The sequence below is a fragment of the Epinephelus lanceolatus genome, chromosome 15 (genome assembly GCF_041903045.1).
Source record: "Epinephelus lanceolatus isolate andai-2023 chromosome 15, ASM4190304v1, whole genome shotgun sequence".
Lineage (NCBI taxonomy): Eukaryota > Metazoa > Chordata > Actinopteri > Perciformes > Serranidae > Epinephelus > Epinephelus lanceolatus.
The window spans coordinates 41,658,121-41,681,424 of NC_135748.1; the positions used below are offsets into that span (position 1 = coordinate 41,658,121).

At 41.4% G+C, this 23,304-nt stretch overlaps 2 protein-coding genes across 2 annotated transcripts; both read left to right on the forward strand.

Annotated features, from left to right (window-relative positions):
* Positions 1 to 651: 651 nt before the first annotated feature.
* Positions 652 to 11,104, forward strand: LOC117266657 (mitochondrial amidoxime-reducing component 1-like). Its single transcript, XM_033641940.2, has 7 exons — positions 652 to 998; positions 5,626 to 5,796; positions 6,344 to 6,506; positions 7,173 to 7,313; positions 7,915 to 7,976; positions 10,564 to 10,635; positions 10,814 to 11,104. The coding sequence occupies exons 1-7, from the start codon at positions 751 to 753 to the stop codon at positions 10,938 to 10,940; spliced, it is 984 nt and encodes a 327-aa protein (XP_033497831.2). The 5' UTR covers positions 652 to 750; the 3' UTR covers positions 10,941 to 11,104.
* Positions 11,105 to 14,264: 3,160 nt separating this feature from the next.
* Positions 14,265 to 22,500, forward strand: LOC117267595 (mitochondrial amidoxime-reducing component 1-like). The gene is made up of 7 exons (XM_033643596.2): positions 14,265 to 14,550; positions 17,361 to 17,531; positions 18,136 to 18,298; positions 18,799 to 18,939; positions 19,195 to 19,256; positions 19,474 to 19,545; positions 21,848 to 22,500. Exons 1-7 carry the CDS (start codon positions 14,303 to 14,305, stop codon positions 21,972 to 21,974), a joined length of 984 nt encoding a protein of 327 aa, XP_033499487.2. The 5' UTR covers positions 14,265 to 14,302; the 3' UTR covers positions 21,975 to 22,500.
* The last annotated feature ends 804 nt before the right edge of the window (positions 22,501 to 23,304 follow it).

A 23,304-nucleotide genomic window follows, 5' to 3' on the forward strand; every position in this document is an offset into this window, starting at 1 on the left:
GCCCTCCTCTTCATCAGGAGGGCACCCCTACATCCACAAGTTGTCTCTGCAGTTTGACGCTTTCGTCCAGCTGTGTTTACAGCAAGACCAGGAGAAGGATGGTCTGCCACCGCTCTCATCTCCCATTCTTTCTTCAAACAGATCAAACGCCGGCCCAGTGGCTGAATAAATCAGTTAAAGGACTGATCTTTGTATGTTTAGAAATAATAGTGGACGCTCTCTGAGGCCCCTCACAACCCTTAAAGATGCAAGATGGTTTAGTCCGCCCCTGCATTACTCTTAATGCAGTTAGTGCTACAGTGAGTGAGTGACTGCTGATGCAGCTGGAGCTCCAAAGTACTTTGTCATGTCTTTACTCAAGAAAGGGAAACTGTGATTCCAGAAAGGAAAGGGCAAAATAAAGGAAAGAGAGCAGAGAGACATGGAGAGGAGCAGCCGGGAGCCCACTGAGACTGCTTACTATGATTACTAGAATTTGGAGCTATGCTCCTGTTAATCACCAGTTCATTCAGCCTCCGGGTAATGTTTAGCATAGTTGCTGGTATGTGTACATTGTGTCCTCAGGATCTCAGCCAATCAAGAGGCCTCAAACAAGTTTCCACAAGCCACTGGGTGTCATCAGGGTGAGTTCACACCCGAGTCAGACGGAAACCTGGAGAGCATCAGTGAACTTTATTCTTAGTGAACTTCACTCACAGAAACTGTTTACTAACCAAAGTTCAGTGTCCTCGGAGCTGTCGGGTCTGCAACATGGATGTGAAGGAGCTGGCTGTGAACGCGTTGGTCCAGAATAAGAAGGCAGCTCTTCTGATCGGAGCTGGTGTCGCTGTTCTGGGACTTGGTCTCGGATATAAATACCTGAGGAAGTCAGAGAAAGTAGTCCGTGTAGGCGTAGTGTCGCAGCTCCTCGTTCACCCTCTCAAGTCTGGCAAAGCGGTGTCTGTGGCTCTGGCTGAGTGCCACAAACTCGGGCTGAAGTTTGGAGAGCTGCAGGATCGGTGAGATTTAACTTTAACTTAACTGAGATTTCACCAAAATCTGTGCAGTTGAAAACAGTGACAGGAAGGGACTGTTCTTTAGGTATCCGAGGAGAGGGGTGGCTGGGGTGTGACTTTTTTTCTGGAGGAAAATCCACGATCCTTCCTTCACCATAAATGAGCTATAAAACTTACCCTTTGATGTTTAAAAGTTAAAAGTTGGAGATGAAATCCTGGAGCTGAAAAATGTTTTTAACTCTTGTCGTGCAAACAGGTTATTTTTGGCCAAATTTTAAATGAGACAAAGAATAAAGTGATTTTGATGAAATATCTACTTAAACTCAGATTTATGGTTGTGTGTTTTTATACTGACTATGGAAGCCACCCTCAGTGTAAAATGTATTTGTGGGAAGCTAATATGTCCTGTAGGGGTCACTGTACACTGGCCAAGCCTAAATGGGCGAGAAGCAGTGCAACTTTAGCTACTTTCACCTTCAGTCCAAATCCGAGGTTCAGAACTAACAACACCACTCCCAACCAAGAGCCATGGTCCACAGTACATGGAAAAAAGCGAGCGAAGTCCAGCCCGATACCTGCTCCACCTTGTGAGCTCCAACTGGAGAACATATATCATATATAACATCTTGAGTGTTGAGGAATTCCCTCTGCTGCAAACTGTCCATTCCCCTCCTGTTTGCCTTTCGACTGATTCACTGCCAGCAGCCCGGGGGGTTGTGGGGTCTGTTTCGGGACCCCTGTTCAGGTACGCGACCTCCTCCTCCAGGCGCAGGATCGTGAAGGAGGCTGCTCTCAGGGCGAGACGCTCCGGCGGTCTTCCATGCCGTGAAGGGTCGTGTGAGCCCCCAGCCACCGTTGAGGTTGTGACCTCTCCGCACACTCTGCAAACAGTCCCCACAGAGCAGCGGCACTCGCCCCCTCGTCCTCAGCCACTGTTCCCCCCAACCACCGCCATAGTGGGTGACTCCATAACCAGGAACATTCGCTTTTTTAATTCCACCACCCACTGTTTTCCAGGAGCCACTGTCACAAAAATCAGAGATAAACTCCCGGACCTGCTGCAATCATTTCCACACTCCATTAAACGTCTGATCTTGCACATCGGAACCAACGACGTGGTCCGGGGTCAGTCTGAGCTGCTAAAGAGCGATTTTAACAGTCTGTTTTCTGCCTTAAAAGACTGCGGGATGTCAATCTTCATCAGCGGCCCTCTTCCCACACTCGGCCTCGGCGCAGAGCGGTTCAGTCGGCTCCTTCAACTCCAGTCTTGGCCTTCACCTTCACCTTCATACCCGTAGTAATGAACAACAGACATCACAAACGTCAAAACCACACAACCCACAATTTCCGGTATCTGCAACCACTGTCACAATCAGTCTGCAAAGCTGGTCCCAAGTCTCTTAAGCTGGCATTGTTGAATGCTCGCTCGATCAATAACAAATCATTCACGCTGAATGATTTTTTCATCGCTAGAGATTTAGATTTCATGTTTTTCACCGAGACCCGGCAAAGGGATGAAGATTATGTGTCCATGAAGGAGCTATGCCCGCCTGATTGCACATTCATATGTGCCCCAAGGACCACTGGCCGTGGTGGTGGCCTTGCTTTGTTGTACAAAGACAGTTTCTCCTCGAGGAGAGTGAATTGTGGAACTTTTACCTCATTTGAACTGCTTATTTCTAAAGTTGGCCGCTCTAACCCGTTTTATTGTATTTTAATTCATCGCCCTCCTGGTATTAATGGCGCCTTTCTGGCTGAATTCAGTGACTTTTTGGCTTCCATCACTAAATTTCAAAGAATCTTAATGCTTGGGGATTTTAATGTGCCTGTAAATGACACCACAAACTCCTTTGCTAATAATTTTATAAATCTCACCGAATCTTTTCATTTTGTGCAACATGTCAATGGCTGGACACACATTAAGGGAAACACGCTGGACCTTGTTTTTACACTTGGTTTGGGCATTGATTGTATCGTCTCTGAGGAGCTGCCCGTCACTGATCACAACTGCATCCTGTTTAATTTGTCTATTATTTCTGATTGTTCAACAAGCAAGCGTACAAAACTCACTCGTATGTTAAATAACCTCTCTGCTGAGAAATTCTCATTCGCTTTTAACAGTGTGGCGCAGCCTGTTAGTATTAATGTTGACGTTGACTCCCAAGTTTTAACTTTTAACTCACACTGCTCTGCTATTCTTGATAAGATTGCTCCTTTAAAGCCTCCAACTATCCCCGCAGCTAATCCCACTCCCTGGCTGAACGACGACATCCGCTGCCTTCGTCGTAAATGTCGGAGAGCTGAGCGCTTGTGGAAATTAAGCAAGCTTCATGTACATCGTCTTTATTTTAAAGAACTGTTAGCTGAATTCAATTCTGTTGTTAGGGTGGCCAGAGCCTCTTATTTTAAAAATCTCATCATCTCCAACAAGAGAAATCCCAGGGTCATTTTTGACACTATAAGTAGCATTACTGGTGCGCAACCGCCTGCTCTACCTGTGTCCTCTGATGAGGACTGTAGCAATTTTTTAATGTATTTTGTGAATAAGGTTGCCAGTGTCAAGGCCAGTATAACACCCTCCTCCTCCTCCCTTCCTGATCCTCCCAAACAACAGTCAATTAGTGACAATTTCTCACCTGTCTCCTTACAAGACTTAGCAGATCTTGTGTGCACTATGAAGATCTCTTCTAGTCCGCTGGATATCCTGCCCACAACTTTGCTGAAAAATGTTTTCAGCACTATTGGTCCATCTCTGCTCTCCATAATCAATAGCTCACTGGTTTCTGGTCGTGTCCCGTCCCATTTCAAGCAAGCGGTTGTTCAGCCACTTCTCAAAAAGCCCAATCTGGACCCCGATGTTCTTAGTAACTACCGACCCATTTCCAAGTTGTATCTAAGATTCTAGAAAAAGCAGTTGCAAACCAGTTAGTGACAGCGTTGAACAGTTACAATATCTTAGATAAATTTCAGTCCGGTTATCGTCAGTTACATTCCACAGAAACTGCTCTTCTCAGGGTCTCCAATGACATCATGATGGCCTCCGATGCTGGTAAATCCACTATCCTGGTTCTGCTTGATCTCAGTGCAGCCTTTGACACTGTTGATCACCACATCCTTTTAGACAGGCTGAGGGACAGGGTAGGAATCTCAGGGACCGCTCTTCATTGGTTTAAATCCTATCTGTCTGATCGATCCTTTTCTGTGGCTGTTGGCCCTCATAAATCAGAGTTTGCCCCCCTTTCTTGCGGGGTGCCCCAAGGTTCAGTGCTTGGGCCCATCCTCTTTACGCTATACATGCTCCCTCTCAGAGATGTCATCAGCAATTTTGAAGGTATCTCATACCATATGTATGCAGATGACCTCCAGTTATATTTTTCTTTTAACCCTGATAGGACCGATGGAATTGACTCACTGTACGATTGTATGAATGTAATTAAGGACTGGATGTCTTCTAACTCCCTTCAGTTGAATGCAGCTAAAACTGAGATTTTAATTATTGCACCTGACGCCTCAGCATCTAAAGTGGCCAGCTGCTTAGGGTCCCTCAGTGCAAATGTGTGCCCCAAGTTGAGAAACCTTGGGGTCACATTTGATCAGGCCATGCTCTTCGATGACCACATCAAAACTGTCACTCGCTCCTGCTTTTTCCACCTCAAAAACATTTCCAAACTCAGATCCATGTTAACTTATTCCGAGCTAGAAATGATCATCCATGCTTTTATTTCCTCACGTCTGGATTACTGTAATTCTCTTTTCACTTGTCTCAATAAAACTTCATTAGACCGCCTCCAGCTGGTCCAGAACGCTGCCGCCAGGCTTCTGTCCAGATCTCATAAGTTCACTCACATCACTCCAGTCCTGGCATCCCTGCACTGGCTCCCTGTTAATTTCAGGATCCAGCACAAGATTCTAACCATCACTTACAGAGCCCTCCATGGTCAAGCACCTGCATACTTGACGGATCTGGTGTCCTTTCACTGTCCTGTCAGGTCACTGCGGTCCGCTGAAGGCCACCTACTTACTGTCCCTCACACAAGATTAAAGATGAAAGGTGATAGAGCCTTCAAGGCTGTTGCACCAAAATGGTGGAATGCACTACCTCATGAGCTGAGAGCGGCCTCTTCCGTGGACATTTTTAAAAAGCAGTTAAAAACACATCTGTTTAGGCTTGCGTTCCATTAATTGTCCATTGTATCATCTCTGTATTTCGCTGCACTTTACTTTTTATTTGTTTTTGTGTATTTTGCATTGTTTCTGTTATTGTATTTTTTGTATTTTATCTTGTGAAGCACTTTGTGAGTCCTCTCTGTGAGAAGTGCTATATAAACAAATTTACTTACTTACTTACTTACTTACTGTACTGTCATGGGTGTCTGTCAATATACGTAGGAACCATTCATTGAGGGACCGATGTTGTTAGACGGTGTGCTCCCCTGTCTAACAACACCCGTAAGAAGAAAAAGAGCCTTTACTGCTCGGCTCTGAGGAAGACGGAAAGCAATCCGGTTGTGTTTGTAACAGCTGTATCAACAATAATACCACCAAAATAATACTCCGCTAATGAAGGCTAATATGGAGCCCCAGATAAAAAAAAAGTATTAGTTTTTAATTTGCTTATTTTTGATTGCAGACACTGGCTGGTGGTGACAGAGGACGGTCACATGGTGACGGGCAGACAGCAGCCTCGTCTGGTGTTGGTGTCTCTGACCTGTGATGGAGCTCATGTTTGTCTGAACGGCCCAAACATGGAGGAGCTGCAATTCCCCATCAAACAGCCTGACAATGCCGTCATTGAGTGCAGGTTTCACATCACATTTCACATTCTTCAGATTTGGCACAAACGTCAACTTGGACTCAACGATGAACTGATTAGAATTTTGTGGTCAAAGGTCAGTGTGACCTCATGAAACATGTTTTTGACCACAACTCAAGAATTCAAATGCTAACTCTGACAAAATTTCACACAAATGTCTAACAGGATAAAATAATGAAGGTCAAAAGGTCAAAGGTCAGCTTGATTGTGACATCATCATGTTTTAACATCATATCTCAGGAACAGAAGGGGAGACATTTGGTCAGATACTAAATTGGTGACTCTAATCTTGAAACTGTGCTGATTGTATAGATCTTCTGTGTGTGAAGCATCCATGTTTTCACTGACATGGATGGAGACTGTCAGAGACACTGGACTGGTGGGCGGAGTCATACAACCACAGGGTGGACTGGTGGGCGGAGTCATACAACTCTAGTTTATTTTAGACCAGTAGTCATTTTGTCTTTCACATCATTTACTTTTGCTCCCCGTCTGTTTTCAGACTTGTATGCCTCTTGTTGTTTCTTTGCTTCAGATTGTACAGAGCTAACAGTCAGGGACTGGACTGCGGTGATGAAGCATCTCGTTGGCTCACTCGTTATCTGGGGGAAGAGAAGACCTTCCGCTTGGTGCATTTTGAACCCCAGATGAGGATGAGGAAGCGTGTGGAGAGCAAGCATCCTTTCCCACAAAACACAGTAAGTAGGACGACGTGCTGGAGTCTGCGTTGCTCTTCATTCTCAGGTTTTTAAGCCTCTGACTGTTTGCATGGACTGGCAGTTTGGTGCGGTGTCTGCAGTGATGCGGGCGCTGCGCCGGACTGTTGTGGTGAAGAGGGAGCTGAGCTGGAAGGCAAAGTTTTTGATTTCTTGGTCCATCTACGTCCCAACCCTCACCTATATAGCTCTGGGTAGTGACCGAAAGAATGTCATTGTGGATACAAGCAACCAAAATAAGTTTCCTGTGTAGGGTGTCTGGGCTCAGCCTTAGAGATAGGCAGAGGAGTCAGACATCCAGAGGGAGCTCGGAGTAGAGCCGCTGGTCCTTCGTGTTGAAAGGGGTCAGTGGAGGAGGTTCAACATCTGATCTCCTGTGAGAGGTGTTTCGGGCACGTCCCACTGGTAGGAGGCCCCGGGGCAGACCCAGAACACACTGGAGGGATTACATATCTCATTTGGCCTGGGTACACCTCGGACTCCTCCAGGAGGAGCTGGAAAGTGTTGCTGGGAAGAGGGACGTCTGGGGTGCTTTGCTTGGCCTGCTGCCCTCGCGACCCGACCCCGGATAAGCGGATGAAAATGGATGGATGGAGGAGTATTATCTGTGATTGTCTCAGCTGTGTTTAGCCATGCATCCTGTTACAGGTGGCCTACGCAGATGTGGCACCTGTGATGCTGCTGTCCGAGTCCTCTGTCAAGGATCTCAGCAGCAAGTTGGAGAAGGAAGTCACGGTGGAGCGTTTCCGCCCGAACATCGTCATCAGTGACTGTGGAGCATTCGATGAGGTTTGTGTTTGTGTCTTTTCGCTAAAACAAAGAAAATCATATCAAGGCTAGTCGTGTAAACATCAGATTACAACCACAAAAAATAAAATAAGAGATCCTCTGTGTCTCTACACTACAGCCCATCAGGTTTTGTTTTCCCTCCTGCGTGGAACAATCATCATGCGGTGCTTTACTTCTGACTAATCCCTCGTCCTTTTCACTGTGAGCAGTGTAGTGGGAAAATAATGCACATGGGAGAGACCGACAGTTTTTCCATCTCCTGTCAGGGTCCTGAACACAGTCACATAGCTTCGTTTCCTACAGGGACACAGGTTAAGGTGTTACCCCTCCTCTTGTTTTATTCTTGGCTTGGAGCCACAGAGGGTGATCATGTAAAGAGAGGTGACATACAAACTACAGGTGTCTGTGTAAGTTAGGCTGTGTGTACATATGAAAACAGACCAAAAGAAGCTACTGCAGGAACATTTCTTGTTGATTGAAGAGAGTCCTCTTCCCTGTTGTCAGTCCTCTGATTTTCAGAAAGCACCATGAAAAGCAGCGTGGACTAATTTTATCTCCGACTCTAAAAACCAACTGTTTCATTTGTTTTTTTTTTTTTCAGGATTCGTGGGAAGAGGTCCAGATTGGCAGCGTGAGACTGCAGCGTGTAATGTCATGTGGACGGTAACACAGTTGATGCTTCACACAGATTTTAATCAGAGACAGAATCACTTCATTTATCAACAGCAGTAAATTCAACACAGTCAGTGCTGCAGTTTGAGTTTGATTCCCTGAACCCAGTTGATCAGAAGTAATCTGATCAGATTACAGCTGTCAGACTGGATCCAATCTTTTTTTTGTTTTAAGATTATTTTTGTGGCTTATATTTGACAGGACAGTAATGTAGTGTTAAAGGGAGAGAGAGGGGATGACATGCAGCAAAGGGCCACAGGCTGGAGTTGAACCTGCAGTCACTGCAGCAATGACATTGCCTTTGTACATTGGACACCAGCTCTGCCCATTCTGCTACTGGGCACCCTTGATCAAATTTTGAAAACGGGTTGACAAAGGATCTTGACAAAGGATTCTGAAACTGGATTAGATCCTGTAATCCAGTCTTGGTTTTGATCTGAATCAAACTTTCAGTATGTGCTGTTCAAAACTTTTTAGTTGGATCGATCCAAATTATCCTGATCCCAGCATACGGCTGGACTCAGGGACAAATTGTAATAAAACTTTGAAATATACATACATTTATTTATATTTTACACTTGGTTGTTTAACTGTTACAGTGATAAATTACATAAAGTAGACATTAGGGTACTTTTTAAGCATTTCAGAACAGACACATAAAAAAATTACAACTGTCAATATATATGTAAAATAAATAAATAAATTAAAATAACTATTAAAAAATAAATAAGATTTAAAGTTACAACCTCCAAGACCTACATTTTGTTCTCTTTGGCGGTACGTATGTACGTATGGCAATAATTGGTAATTGTAATTGTTTGCAAACTGCCTACATTGTGATAAGTAGTACCATTTAGAGCCCTGGTTATTTGGATCAAGGCGGATTTTTAGTTGTGCATGGGCTCTATGCCATAGACTACACACGTGGCCTACGCCGTTGTGAGCATTTATACTTGTGCGGTTGTGTGTCTGTGTCACTCTGCAGTTACACCTCCAAAATACTAGGCGGTGGTGGAGTTTCTGTGAAGTGCTGTAAAGTTAGTTGATTCAAAACACACATTAAACATGTCTTAATAGAGACAATTTCAAACACAAATCAGCTTCACTATAACTCGCAGCATTCACAGACCAACACTTGTCTTTATCTGGACACATTTTCCCCACAAATACAGCATGCTAACGTTATTAGCACAAGTCTGTGGCATTTTACATTGTATAAATTAGCCTAGCAATCGCAGCTCCTCCACTACTCCTCTGCTCATATAAATCCAGGAACAACAGCAACATTTAACAAAGGTAGCGTTACAAAATTCGGCTCCATTACAACTCACAAGGTTCACTGACAAAACTGTCTTATACTAAACATGTTTTCCCCACAAATATAACATGCTAACGTTATTAGCACAAGCCTATGGCATTTTGCATCATATAAATTAGCTTAGCGACGAGCAGAGATTTCCTCTGCTCATATGAAGACAGGATAAATCCTGAAGGATAAATCACACACATGACTTAAAATGCTATTTTTTCTGAGGCTTTATTGTCTTCACAATTTATTGTTTCTTATCTGTGAAATTAAAGTAAATAAAAGCTTTGTTTCCACTGAGGGAAATGGTTTCAGCTTACAGAGACAGACAGGAGGTCTGCGTCACTGTGACGTGTGGTTATATTCTTGAGGAGGTGCATGTAGAACTACGTTGAAGGGTACATGTCTACACAGAGCCCCAACTGGTCTGCCCATTGGTCCGACAGCCCATTATTCCGACCATATTAAACCCATTGTTCCGACCATATTAAACCCATTGTTCCGACCATATTAAACCCATTGTTCCGAAGTCCTGTTGTTCTGAAATCATCATGATGCCCTGTGGTTAAGGTCTGGTTAGGTTTAGGCACAAAAACCACTTGGTTAGGGTCAGGAAAAGATCATGGTGTGGGTTAAAATGAAAAAGAAAGTGGCAAACACATAAGCCGTGAGCCTGCTCCGCCTCAAGCCTTTCCCAGCTGACCCAGAGCCGGTCGCGGCGCACCATCAAGGCAGAAATACGCCCACCGGGAGCCGTTCAGTACCGTGGAAAGCACCCCCACACAACCCCGACCCCAGAGTTAATAACAGGAGGTTATGGTGTTTCACTCTCTCCTCTCTATGACACTTGTATCTCAACCAGTAGCCTACTTTTGTTGCGTTGCTGATCCTCTATGGTACACAAATACAGTATAGCCTAGTATAATCACATATCGGACCAATGGGCTGTCGGACCAATGGCATGTACCCACCGTAGGTATGCCGTTGATTCAACGCAGAAGTGTAAATTCCGCTTGAGGCTGATCCAGTCCAGTAGTGCTTTGGAAAAGTACCACTGGACTGGATCAACTGGTCATGGATAGTAAAATATGGGATTTCCAAATCCAGATAATTCTGATTCAGATTAAATTTATTGAACAACTGGGCCCTGGATAGAAAAATTAAATTCACCAGTCATTGTCAGTGAAGTGTCTGTATGATGTTAAAGTGTAACTGTGGAGGTTAGGGTTAAGAGGGTGAATACAAACTTACCTGTACCTTTGTTGTTTCCAGGTGTATTTTCACCACCGTTGACCCTGAAACTGGTATCATCACCAGGAAAGAGCCTCTGGAGACACTGAAGAGGTACATCTACACTCTGTATTAGTAACTTTCAGCACGCTTGTTATCGTCAACAGGTGAACAGATTGTAAAGTAACTTAGTACTTGAGTCATACAACCACAGGGCAGTAATTCTAGTTTTCCCCGTCTGATTTCACACTTATATTAATTTGAACTCTTTCTGGTGAAAATTCCTTCACAGCTATCGTCTGTGCAAACCATCAGAGAAGCACATCTACAAATCGGCTCCGCTGTTTGGACAGCTGCACACCGTGAAGAAGACAGGGATCCTGCAGGTCGGAGATGTGGTGTACAAGATCAGCCGCTGATGGAGGGACAAACATGCTAACAAACATTTAGTCCCTTTGTTTGAAGGGGGGAGAAATCTTTATGGTGCTAACTGGACATTTATTTCACTGGTAATTAAATCCTGAATGTACTTACTGCTTTTACAGAGAGAAAATAAATTGTCTTAAGTTTAATCAATACTTTATTTTTATTGTTTTTCATTATAAAACATTAAACACGTACAAAAGGGTAAGAAAATAAAACACCACAGCCTACCTGAGTATTGTTGCTGAGCGTGTCCATCCCTTTATGACCACAGTGTACCCATCTTCTGATGGCTACTTCCAGCAGGATAACGCACCATGTCACAAAGCTCACATCATCTCAAACATGACAATGAGTTCACTGTACTCCAATGGCCTCCACAGTCACCAGATCTCAGTCCAATAGAGCACCTTTGGGATGTGCTGGAACAGGACATTCTCATCATGGATCAACTGTGTGATGTCATCATGTCAATATGGACCAAACTCTCTGAGGAATGTTTCCAGCACCTTGTTGAATCTGTGACACCGAGAATTAAAAAGGGGTCCAACCTGGTACCAGCAAGGTGTACCTAATAAAGTGGGCGGTGAGTGTATATACATTTACAACAACATTGCAAAACAAGCAGGACATATTTTAATTAGCAGCAGCAGAAAAGAGTTTAGTGCTGACACATGTATGTGTTAATCATCCGTTGTTTTAACTGATTATTTAAAGGGAAATTTCGGTTTATTTCAACCTGTCTCCTATCGTCCTAAATTTGTTTCAAGTGACTAGTGACATAAAAACAATAGTTAGCATGTTAGCCGTTAGCCTAGATACAGACGTAGCATCAGACCTGTTAAAACGTAAGTGAACGGGCAACCTTCAAGTGCAAAGTTAGTCCACTAAACAAGCTTTTTTTCCACAAAGACTGCCTCATATCGTTAGGATAAATGTCAGAGAACATATAGAAAACGACATGTAAACGTGTTGTCTTACCTTACCGGTGTGCTGCCATGTTTGTTGTTTACCATTTAGCTAAGGCTGCAACCGGTCCCATTCCTTGCAACAGAGGCATTCCTCTTCTGTGGGCACTGGGGCACAGCATTCACAGGTACATCACCAATCTCCAGAGCTACGCAGCCTTGCAGCAGCCATTCCTCCTCTTTCGTCCTCTACCTGTTGCACCTCTCTCTCTCTCTCCTCCTCCGTTCTTCAATTTCACAAAGCTCTTCGTCAGTGTATTCTGGCTCAAATAAATAAGGGCGGCCATCGACTCTTGATGTGGAAAGCGTATATACTAACATTCCACATTTAGGTGGTCTTCAGAGTTGTTGTCTTACCTTACTGGTGTGCTGCCATGTTTGTTTACCATCTAGCTCTGAATCCCAAAGCGCGGCCGAAATATCGCGAGAACAAGCAGCAACAGCTGGAAGGCAGAACCGGACAGTAGCCTGAAAAGTTCATTCATTTATTTTATGAAAGATTTATGGAATAATGGCTGACTTTTTGCCAGACTTCAACTTTGTGGAGGAGGAATTTGATTTTGCAGAGTTTGATGGCCGCCCTTATTTATTTGAGCCAGAATACACTGACGAAGAGCTTCGTGAAATTGAAGAACGGAGGAGGAGAGAGAGAGGTGCAACAGGTAGAGGACGAGAGAGGAGGAATGGCTGCTGCAAGGCTGTGTAGCTCTGGAGATTGGTGGTGTACCTGTGAATGCTGTGCCCCAGTGCCCACAGAAGAGGAATGCCTCTGTTGCAAGGAATGGGACCGGTTGCAGCCTTAGCTAAATGGTAAACAACAAACATGGCAGCATACCGGTAAGGTAAGACAACACGTTTACATGTCGTTTTCTATATGTTCTCTGACATTTATCCTAACGATATGAGGCGGTCTTTGTGGAAAAAAAGCTTGTTTAGTGGACTAACTTTGCACTTGAAGGTTGCCCGTTCACTTACGTTTTAACAGGTCTGACGCTACTATGCGCCCCGGCTGTATCTAGGCTAACGGCTAACATGCTAACTATTATTTCTATGTCACTAGTCACTTGAAACACATATAGGACGATAGGAGACAGGTTGAAATAAACTGAAATTTCCCTTTAAAGATCTATGAGTGTTCAGTTCTCTGATATGAATTACAATCACATGTGTCAGCTCTGGTAGTTTGCAGCTACGCTCCTCAGAGTGGTTGCTCCTTAATGAACCCTGGGTTTTAACACATCTGGGGAAAACTGCATTCTCCTACTGTGAGACACTTAGTAGGAGAGGACACTTATATCCATCAATCAGTTTAAGGGCATCATAAAGAATGTGGTGACAGAGACACCAGTTAGTTAGTTAGTCAGTCAGTCAGTTAGGTAGTTAGTCAGATAGTCGGTCAGTCAGTCATTCATTCAGTTAGTTTGTCAGTTAGTCTGTTAAATAGTTAGTTAGTTGGTTAGTCAGTCTGTCAGTCAGTCAGTCAGTCAGTTAGTTAGTAGCAGTTTAATTTGAACATGTAAGCAGAAAATAAACAAGATAATCATACAGTGGTAGACAGACATAAAAAACAGGTTACTAAAGGAAGCATAAAAACTGAAAACAACATATAATGATTTTATTTTCATGTCCAAAAAGGAGTGGGAGGAAGTACAAACTTTTTTATTCACACCCCTTCTCCATGACCTAATAGTAGTCAGTTATGTAGCTCCCCATCAGTATAACGCTGTACAATAATTAATTCTCCCAGACCTGTTCTAATATATTAAATTAATTACCAATAATATTTGTCTTACAGCCTTACCTATATACCTTATTCAAAAAATAATCTCATCTTTATATCCTTATCCAATCATGACAGATGTGTTTTGCTTTGTCAGAATTTATATATACAAACGATGTACATACATAGACATGGATAAATAAAGATTAAATTAATTAATTAATTAATAAAATCAGAATATACAGAAACTTTTTTTTGTTCTTAAATATAATTAGGCCCAATTCTGTTGCTGCAGGTGTCGGTGTTGATGTTCTCAGTGTGTCCAGTAGGAGGCAGTGATGTGACGTCAATGGTTCAAACTGCCGCCAAACGTCAAAGAAGAAGAACAGCGAGGTCAGATTGGTGCGTTCAGGTGTATCAGGGTTTTATCACAACCTGAGTTTAGTCCTTTTGGTTGGCTTGTTTTTCAGGACTTTTGTTTTATATTTTGTGAATCGTTTCTTTAATTTGTGAGTGAAAAATAAAAAGCAGTAGAAAGCAATGCTGCTGGCGGACTGTGAAAACCGGAGCCCGGAGAGGAGCTGACGTTAACGGAGCGTCAGTGAACTTCACTCACAGAAACTGTTTACTAACCAAAGTTCAGTGTCCTCGGAGCTGTCGGGTCTGCAACATGGATGTGAAGGAGCTGGCTGTGAACGCGTTGGTCCAGAATAAGAAGGCAGCTCTTCTGATCGGAGCTGGTGTCGCTGTTCTGGGACTTGGTCTCGGATATAAATACCTGAGGAAGTCAGAGAAAGTAGTCCGTGTAGGCGTAGTGTCGCAGCTCCTCGTTTACCCTCTCAAGTCTGGCAAAGCGGTGTCTGTGGCTCTGGCTGAGTGCCACAAACTCGGGCTGAAGTTTGGAGAGCTGCAGGATCGGTGAGATTTAACTTTAACTTTGGACACAAACATGATTCAACAACACTGCTCTTTATTGAACTGAGCTGAGAGTGCTGCATTCACTGACCAGTTTTATGGTACTTCACTATTTGTGCTACTTTGTACTTTTATACTCCACATTATTTATTAACACCTTTATTTTTTACATATAAAACATGTGATTAACTCATAAATGGTGCATTAACACAGACTGAGTGTTTCCACAGTCACACAGGTGTTTGCAGCCTTTTCCAGGGGCGTAAATACAGGCAGTGCATTTGAACTGGGGCCCGTGGAGGGGCCCAATCAGTGGCATAAGGTAGTTGCGATGGGCACCAGCGCACACTATCATGACAGGCCCTAGTGCACGCTGTTGTGCACATATCATATCGTCACATGAGACTTGACACTGGATGACATCAACACACATATCACACAACAATCATCATTACATATCTTTATGAGACAAAAACTACCAAAGAAAATCAAAAATATATTTTAATTTAACAATTTTAATAGTTGATTATAGTTTATGTAAAATAAGCATATGATTTTGTTATAGGTGTGACTGACTATTTTACAAAAAGAAAGTTCTTCTTTGAACACAGTCATATTTCCAAGTTGGCTATCGCTCATTGGGGCCCGTTCTCTACTCACTCCCCCCTGCCTCATGGGCCCCAGTTCAACCACACTGCCTGCACTGTTTATATTGACACCCCTGGGCCTGATTGCCAGCTGGAAATACACCTGTGTTCAAAGAAGAACTTGCGTTAAATCAAAAATTGTGTGATTGTCTTTATTTGCCCGTACAAAGACAAACACATCTCCATCATGATTTTCTGTTTTCAGTCTGTAACAAATTATTTGCTTCTTCTACATAAACTACAATTTAGTTTATGTAGAATAAGCAAATTGTAGTTCTTAACAAGAACTACTGACATTGACATTGTCCAGTATCAAGTCTCTGTTTGATCAAATCTCTATTTCAATTTTATGTTCCATTGCAAAAGTCTTTGAAAAAATTATTTTTAACCAATTAAATCATTATTTGATCACTAAAATTATTCTCTCTCAATATCAATTTGGCTTCAGATCCAACTACTCCAAATTTTAAAATTTACAAATGATGTGTTTTCGGCATCTGATCAGGGTTTTCTTACTGGATCAATTTTTGTTGATCTTACTAAAGCTTTTGATCTTGTTGACCAGTACGTGTTGTTAGACAAGCTATATGCCATTGGTTTATCTAAACATGTTCTTTTGTGGTTCAATTGCTATCTACATAGTAGAAAACAGTGTGTTTCTCACAAAGGATGTAAATCTGATTTACTTATTCAGCCTAGAGGTGTTCCTCAAGGATCAACCTTGGGTCCACGTCTTCTTTCTATTTTCATTAATGACCTTCCTCTTTTTTTTCTGATTGTTCTGTTCAGTTATATGCAGATGATACTATTATTTACACCTCAAAGCCCTCGTTTTTACTAATTCAAGAATCCTTACAACATGACTTTGATATTTTTCAGACTTGGCTTTCTGAAAACAAATTATTACTTAACCAAACTAAAACATGTGCAATGCTCTTTGGTTCGAGACAAAAACTTAATTCTGATTCTTTGTTTCTAACTTATAATGATGGTAGAGTTCTCCAGAAAGTGGAAAAGTATAAATATTTGGGTGTTTGGATTGACTCAAGACTAACATTTAAACCACATATTAAATATGTTTTAAAGAAATTTAATTTTCGTGTAGGGGTTTTGTTTTGTTCTAGGCATTGTTTTACATTTAATGTCAGGAACAAACTCATATTGCAACTTATTCTGCCTATGATCGATTATGCTCATATTGTTTACCAGTTCTTTTTTTACTTACCATTGTATATTATATGACACGCTTGGGTGGCTTTCCTTTAGATAATAGACGGCAATATCACTGGTTTCAGTTCATTTTCAAATGCATTCACTTTAATTTCCCTCATTGTCTTAAACAATTTTTGTTCCTTATCTTTCCAATTACACTTTAAGAAGTTCAGACCAGTCTTTTTTTTACAGTCCCCTTTGTCACTAAAGAAATTGGCAAAAAAGATTTCAAGTCATTGGCCCCTAACTTATTTAAAACCTGATTGTCAATGTTTCCATTCATAATTTAATGCACTGTCACTCCCAAATTAATTTCATGTTTGCTCCACCTGAACTGGCTCTATTAAATTGTAAACAGACAAGTGTTTTGCTTTAACATATGTGAAGTAAGATAAAGTAATGGCACCATCAGTGTTTAGACTGATTCCCTATTGGTCTCTCAAGGTTCAAGGTTCAAGGAGTCTTAATTATCCCTGTGGGGCAATTTGTTGTACAGCCAGCAGTAATAGACAACAACAAACAATCAAGCAACAATCACTCAGACAACAATAAACAACAAGAGACAACAGAAAATGAAGAGCTCTTTCACTTTGCAAGTCTGTCTGCCACTGTGTACGATCTCCTGGGAAAATGAAGGCTCCATTTACGGCATAAAGGAAGTTTGTCAACCAAAACAGGAAGTGGATAGCATTCTGTTTTTTCCTGGTAGCATCTCAAGTTACTAAAGAGTATCAGCGTAAGTTCTTTATGGAACGACCAAAGTAACTGTGGAGAACAAAATGCTGCTCAGCTCTGAGAAGAGAAAACCATCTGGTTGTTTGCACTAATAAATATACCACTTTTAAAGTTATCCATAATAATCCACTAACATAGGCTGACATAGAGCCTCAGAAGTCTCAAAAAATATTAGTTATATTTTGCTGCACAAGTTAAAACTGAATGTTTGGATTGCAGACACTGGCTGGTGGTGACAGAGGACGGTCACATGGTGACGGGCAGACAGCAGCCTCGCCTGGTGTTGGTGTCTCTGACCTGTGACGGAGGTCATGTTTGTCTGAATGGCCCAAACATGGAGGAGCTGCGGTTCCCCTTCAAACAGCCCGACAGCTCCGTCATCGACTGCAGGTTTCACATCAAGGTTTAATTTTTAATCCGCTCGGACTGAATCCAGAACTGTTTACTTGTTTATTTTTTTTACCTTTTAGCGTTTTGTTGTTTTGAGAGTGTAAAGGGACAGGAAAGGTTTTATCTGCAGGTTGATTAAAAATTTAACTAAAGGTGTTAGTGTGTGTTTTAACAATATGTTCATGACCTAAAGCTCAATAATAATCATAATTATAATGAAAAAGACACAGACAGTTAAAGTCTGCAACTTACAATTTTCATTATTGATTAATCTATAGATTGTTTACTTGGTTAATTGACTAGTTGCTTTGTCTAAAACACAAATAACAGTTAACTTTTATAATTTCCTGTAGTACAAAGTGATGGCTTATTTTGTCCAACACGAAAATGTTCAGTTTACAGTCGTATAAAAGAATAAAAGCAGAAAAAAAGAAGGCCATAATAGATACTTTATATGTTACTGTTAACACTTGTTTCAAATCATTATTTAAATCATTTAATTTTAGAGCAGGTTTACACTGTAGGATTGTCTTTCACATTATCTGTTTGCTCCCACTCTGTTTTCAGACTTGTATGAACACGTCTTGTTGTTTTTGTGCTGCAGAGTGTTTGGAAATGACATCCAGGGGCGGGACTGTGGTGACGAAGCATCTCGTTGGCTCACTCGTTATCTGGGGGAAGAGGACACCTTTCGCTTGGTGCACTTTGAGCCCCAGATGAGGGCGAGGAACCCTGTGGAGAGCGAGCCCATGTGCCCACAGTTTGAGGTCAGCAGGACGACAACGTGCTGGAGTCTGTTACTTTTATTGTTCCCAGATTTTAAGGGTCTTATTGAACGCCTCCACTGGAAGGTTCTGTTTAAGTGTAGAAAATCCTTGATATTAGTAATGGCGGGTTCAGACTACAATATATCAACCCGATTATAGCCCAACAAAGCATCTTATGGTGTCGGCTCGGATCGTGAAAGACGTTTCATACATGATAATCCATCGTTTTATTGTGTAGTGTGTCATAGTAGACGACAACTGACACCACGTCTGGGACGCCTCACGATGTTTGATTTTCTTTTTGTCTTCCACGACTTCTCCCGTCACATCCGTACCCATGTTTTTACAGACATGGATGGAAACTGTAAATGCAGTTTGACAAGTTTGCAGAGGTGTACAACCACAAAGCAGTAATTCTGGTTCACCTTCATGTCAGCGTTACCATAAAGTATTTCTGTACTTGTGATTGTCTCAGCTGTGTTAACTCTTGTATCCTGCAGGTGGCGTATCCAGATGTGGCACCTGTGATGCTGCTGTCCGAGTCCTCTGTCAAGGATCTCAGCAGCAAGTTGGAGAAGGAAGTCACGGTGGAGCGTTTCCGCCCCAACATCGTCATCAGTGACTGTGAAGCATTTGATGAGGTTTGTGTTTATTTCTATTCCTTAAACAAAGAAAATCATATCAAGGCAGTCGTGTAAACATCAGATTACAACCACAAAAAATAAAATAAGAGATCCTCTGTGTCTCTACACTACAGCCCATCAGGTTTTGTTTTCCCTCGTGCGTGGAACAATCATCGTTACTTCTGACTAATCCCTCGCCCTTTTCACTGTGAGCAGCGTGGACTAATTTTATCTCCGACTCTAAAAACCAACTGTTTCATTTGTTTTTTTCAGGATTCGTGGGAAGAGGTCCAGATTGGCAGCGTGAGACTGCAGCGTGTTATGTCATGTGGACGGTAACACAGTTGATGCTTCACACAGATTTTAATCAGAGACAGAATCACTTCATTTATCAACAGCAGTAAATCAAACACTGCTGCAATTTGAGTTTGATTCCCTGGATATGAATACAGTAATTGTTAACTGAAGTGTCTGTATGATGTAAAAATATAACTGTAGAGATTTAGGGTTAAGAGGGTGAATGAAACTTACCTGTACCTTTGTTGTTTCCAGGTGTGTTTTCACCACCGTTGACCCTGAAACTGGTATCATCACCAGGAAAGAGCCTCTGGAGACACTGAAGAGGTACATCTACACTCTGCATCATTTACTGAGTGTCACACATCAGAAGCATCACACTTCAGCCTAAAAAAGAACAGTTATTATACCATGCACAAAAATAAAATTGGGCAGAAAAACCCACTGCAATTCAAACGTAGGTTTTGAGAGACTTTTTAATATCAGTAAAATCTGGCAACCCTACGTGGTATTTTTATGCCTCCGCCCAGCGACAGCCATGACCAAAGGCATTATGTTTTCAGGTTGTCTGTCTGTCTGTAGGTATGTTATGTACATAAGTCCCATTAATGTAAATGTTATATCACAAGAAAAACCTTGAGGGTAATTCTTTTAATTTGGCACAAACATCCATTTGGACTCAACGATGAACTGATAAGATTTTGATGGTCAGTCACTGTGACCTCATCTGTCTCATTTTCATGAACGCGATATCTCAAGAAGGCCGTGAGGGAATTTCCTCAAATTTGGCACAAACGTTAACTTGGACTCAACAATGAACTGTTTACATTTTGGTGGTCAAAGGTTAAGGTCACTGTGACCTCATGTCTCATTCTTTGAACGTGGTATCTCAAGAACACCTTGAGGGTAATTCTTTAAATTTGGCACGAACATCCACTTGGACTCAATGATGAATTGATCAGATTTTTGTGGTCAAAGGTCAAGATCATTGTGACGTTGTGTCTGTCTCATTTCGTGAAGATATGAGATATCCCAAGAACAACTTGAGGGAATCTTTACAAAAAATGACACAAACGTTTACTTGGAGTCAAGGATGAACTGATTAGATTTTGATGGTCACAGGTCAAAGGTTAAGGTCACTGTGACCTCATCCATCTCATTCTTGTGAACGTGATATCTTAAGAACACCTGTCTTCACATTTCTTCAAATTTGGCACAAAGATCCACTTGAACTAAACAATGAACTGATCAGATTTTGATGGTCAAAGGTCAAGATCGTTGTGACGTTGTGTCAAATGTCAAGGTCACTATAACTCTGTCTCTGTCTTATTCTTGTGAACGTAATATCTCAAGAATGCCTTGAGGGAATTCTTTAAATTTGGACAAACGTTCCCTTGGACTCAACAATTTATAGTTTGATTTCGGTGGGCAAAGGTCAGTGTGACCTTGCATCGGTCTCATTTTCTTGAACACAATATCTCAAGGACACCTTGAGGGGATTTCTGTAAATTTGACACAATCGTCCAAGAATGAACTGATTCGAATTTGGTGGTTGAAGGTCAAGGTCACTGTGACCTCACAAAACATATTTTTTTAGCCATAACTCAACAATTCATATGCTGATATGAGTCTGGACAGACATGGATATGAACTGTAACTGCAACTTGACTGGTTTATGAAGGCATAAAACCCCAAGGCAATAATTCTATTTTTTTACAGATTGATATGTAGCTTAATTGAGTTTTGCGTTTGGTTGGGTGTGTGTCTGTGAGTGTGTGTATCTGTCTGTCAGCAGCTAATCTAGCAAACTACTGGACCAATCAACTTATTGTTTTGTGTCAAGGATCTCTTGTGGTTGTGGTAATTTACAGCTGTTGAGAAAAATTTTTAGTGACTGTTTTTTAACCGTCACTGACTGCTGACTCCTCACGCCTCTGACCTGGGCCGCAAGTTTTCCAGAAATCTTCTTGGCTAAAAACAAAAAGCCTTATCGTGTGTTGCAGGAAACATTTTGGCCTCTGTCGTGGCTCAGAAACTGACATCCATAGAAAAATTTGGTCTCATTTTGAACTGGAGCATCTGCAGATTAATTCCATACCTGATATGTTATGATCCATCATAGTTAGACACGATACGAGATGAATTAGTCCCTGTGTTTGTGATTTTGACCGCCATCTTGACTGTAAGGGAGCCAGGAGGGACAATTCCATCAGGCCCTGCTGCATCACATTCCGGCTATGATGTGGTTTTGTTTCGTCCTTATGGCATCATACTACACCAGGACCACAGAGCATTTTGCCTTCCTAATTTTGTAGCCTTACAGATTTATTTGGTTCCTGAAAGTGCACTTTTCTAGTTTTTGATGTGTCGAGACAGGTAACTGTATTTTTGTTGTTAATTCTGGAGAGTTTTTCTAATTCACCTCTAGAAGCAAACATGTTTTAGCTTCTTTGAAAAAGTACATTTAAATGTGGTTTCTGTCTTCTCAATGAGTCAATCAGTCAAATGGAGCCAAGTGGGCACTTTCACTTAAGTCAAGTCTAATTTTGAGAACTGAAAGATATTTGAATCAATCTTTAGTGGCCTTCTAAATTCCTCCTAACTCTTTCTGATGAAAATTCCTTCACAGCTATCGCCAGTGCAAACCGTCTGAGAAGCACATCTACAAATCGTCCCCGCTGTTTGGACAGCTGCACATCGTGAAGGAGACGGGCATCCTGCAGGTCGGAGATGTGGTGTACAAGATCAGCCACTGATGGAGGGAATCAGAGAAGGAAAAACATGCAGACAAACATCTCTTTACTGTGTTTGAAGGGGAAAGAAATCCTTGTTATCAGCATTATCACTGTGAAATCATTTTACACATTAACACTAAAACAAAGCACTGAAATACTTTTTTAAATCACAAAAAGCACAATTTTTTTTATTTTATTTAGCCTTTATTTATCCAGGAAATGTCCCATTGAGATACAAGATCTCTTCTTCCAGGGAGTCCTGGCCAAGACAGCACACATAAGTTCCATACATAAAACATTAGGACAACACAAAAAAAAACACAAAATCACTCTTTCTGAAGTAGAGCTGCGATTCACACACAGATGAAGAGATAACATGCAATATAACAGTTTTTATAGCAATATATTTTTTATATTAATTGTCTATGACAGTTGTAACACTAATGGTGCTAATTTAACACATTTCTAAAAACTGCACATTAATTTCACTGATAATCAAACTCTGAAGTACATGCTGCTATTAAAGAGAGAAATTAAACCGCATAAAGTCTTTTTAATTTAACACTTCACATGTGTTTTTATTATTACTGCGATAAACAGGGCGAAGAATCGGTATGAGATTTTCACGGTACGTTAACCGTCTCAGAAAATATCACGGTTTCACGTTATCCTTTGTCACTGATCCTGTTTGTGAACCTGCTCTGGAGCAGGTCAGCTGTTCAGCATCAGTTGCCACGGTGATTTATCTCAGTAAAAAGTAAACCAGCTTTGTAATACTGAAAACCCAGAGTTATCCCTGAAGTTAACTCGCTAACTCCAAATCCTGCTTCATGGTACAGATCTCTGGTCCGTGCATGGAACTGTTTGGAAAGTACTGAGCACACGACTGGACAAATGAGACTTGGATTATTCTGCACAAATTTTGTGAGAGTTTGAAAACTGTTGTTTTGATATAGTTGTGCTGTTGTTAAATGTGGACCCCTTTTTAATCAGAATCATAAAAAAAAATTTCTCAGATTTTGAATTCTTTGTTTACTGTTGAGGAATGCAAGCAAAACAAAGTCAAGTTAACTTTATATATATAGCACATTGCATAAACTCAGTGAGATACATCATACATGACAAACATAAAATATCATTGAGATAAAGTATTACATATTTAAAAACAAGCAGGACATGATAAAAATTAAAAAAAGAAGGTAACACTATCATTATTCTTAAAAAAAGAGGAGATGATAATAATACTAATTCCTAAAACAAATAAAAATAAACTTACTAAACTAAAAGGCTTCAGAAAAAGATAAGTTTTTAGTTTGCTATTCAAGAGAAGACTGTAGTTCATGTGGAAGAG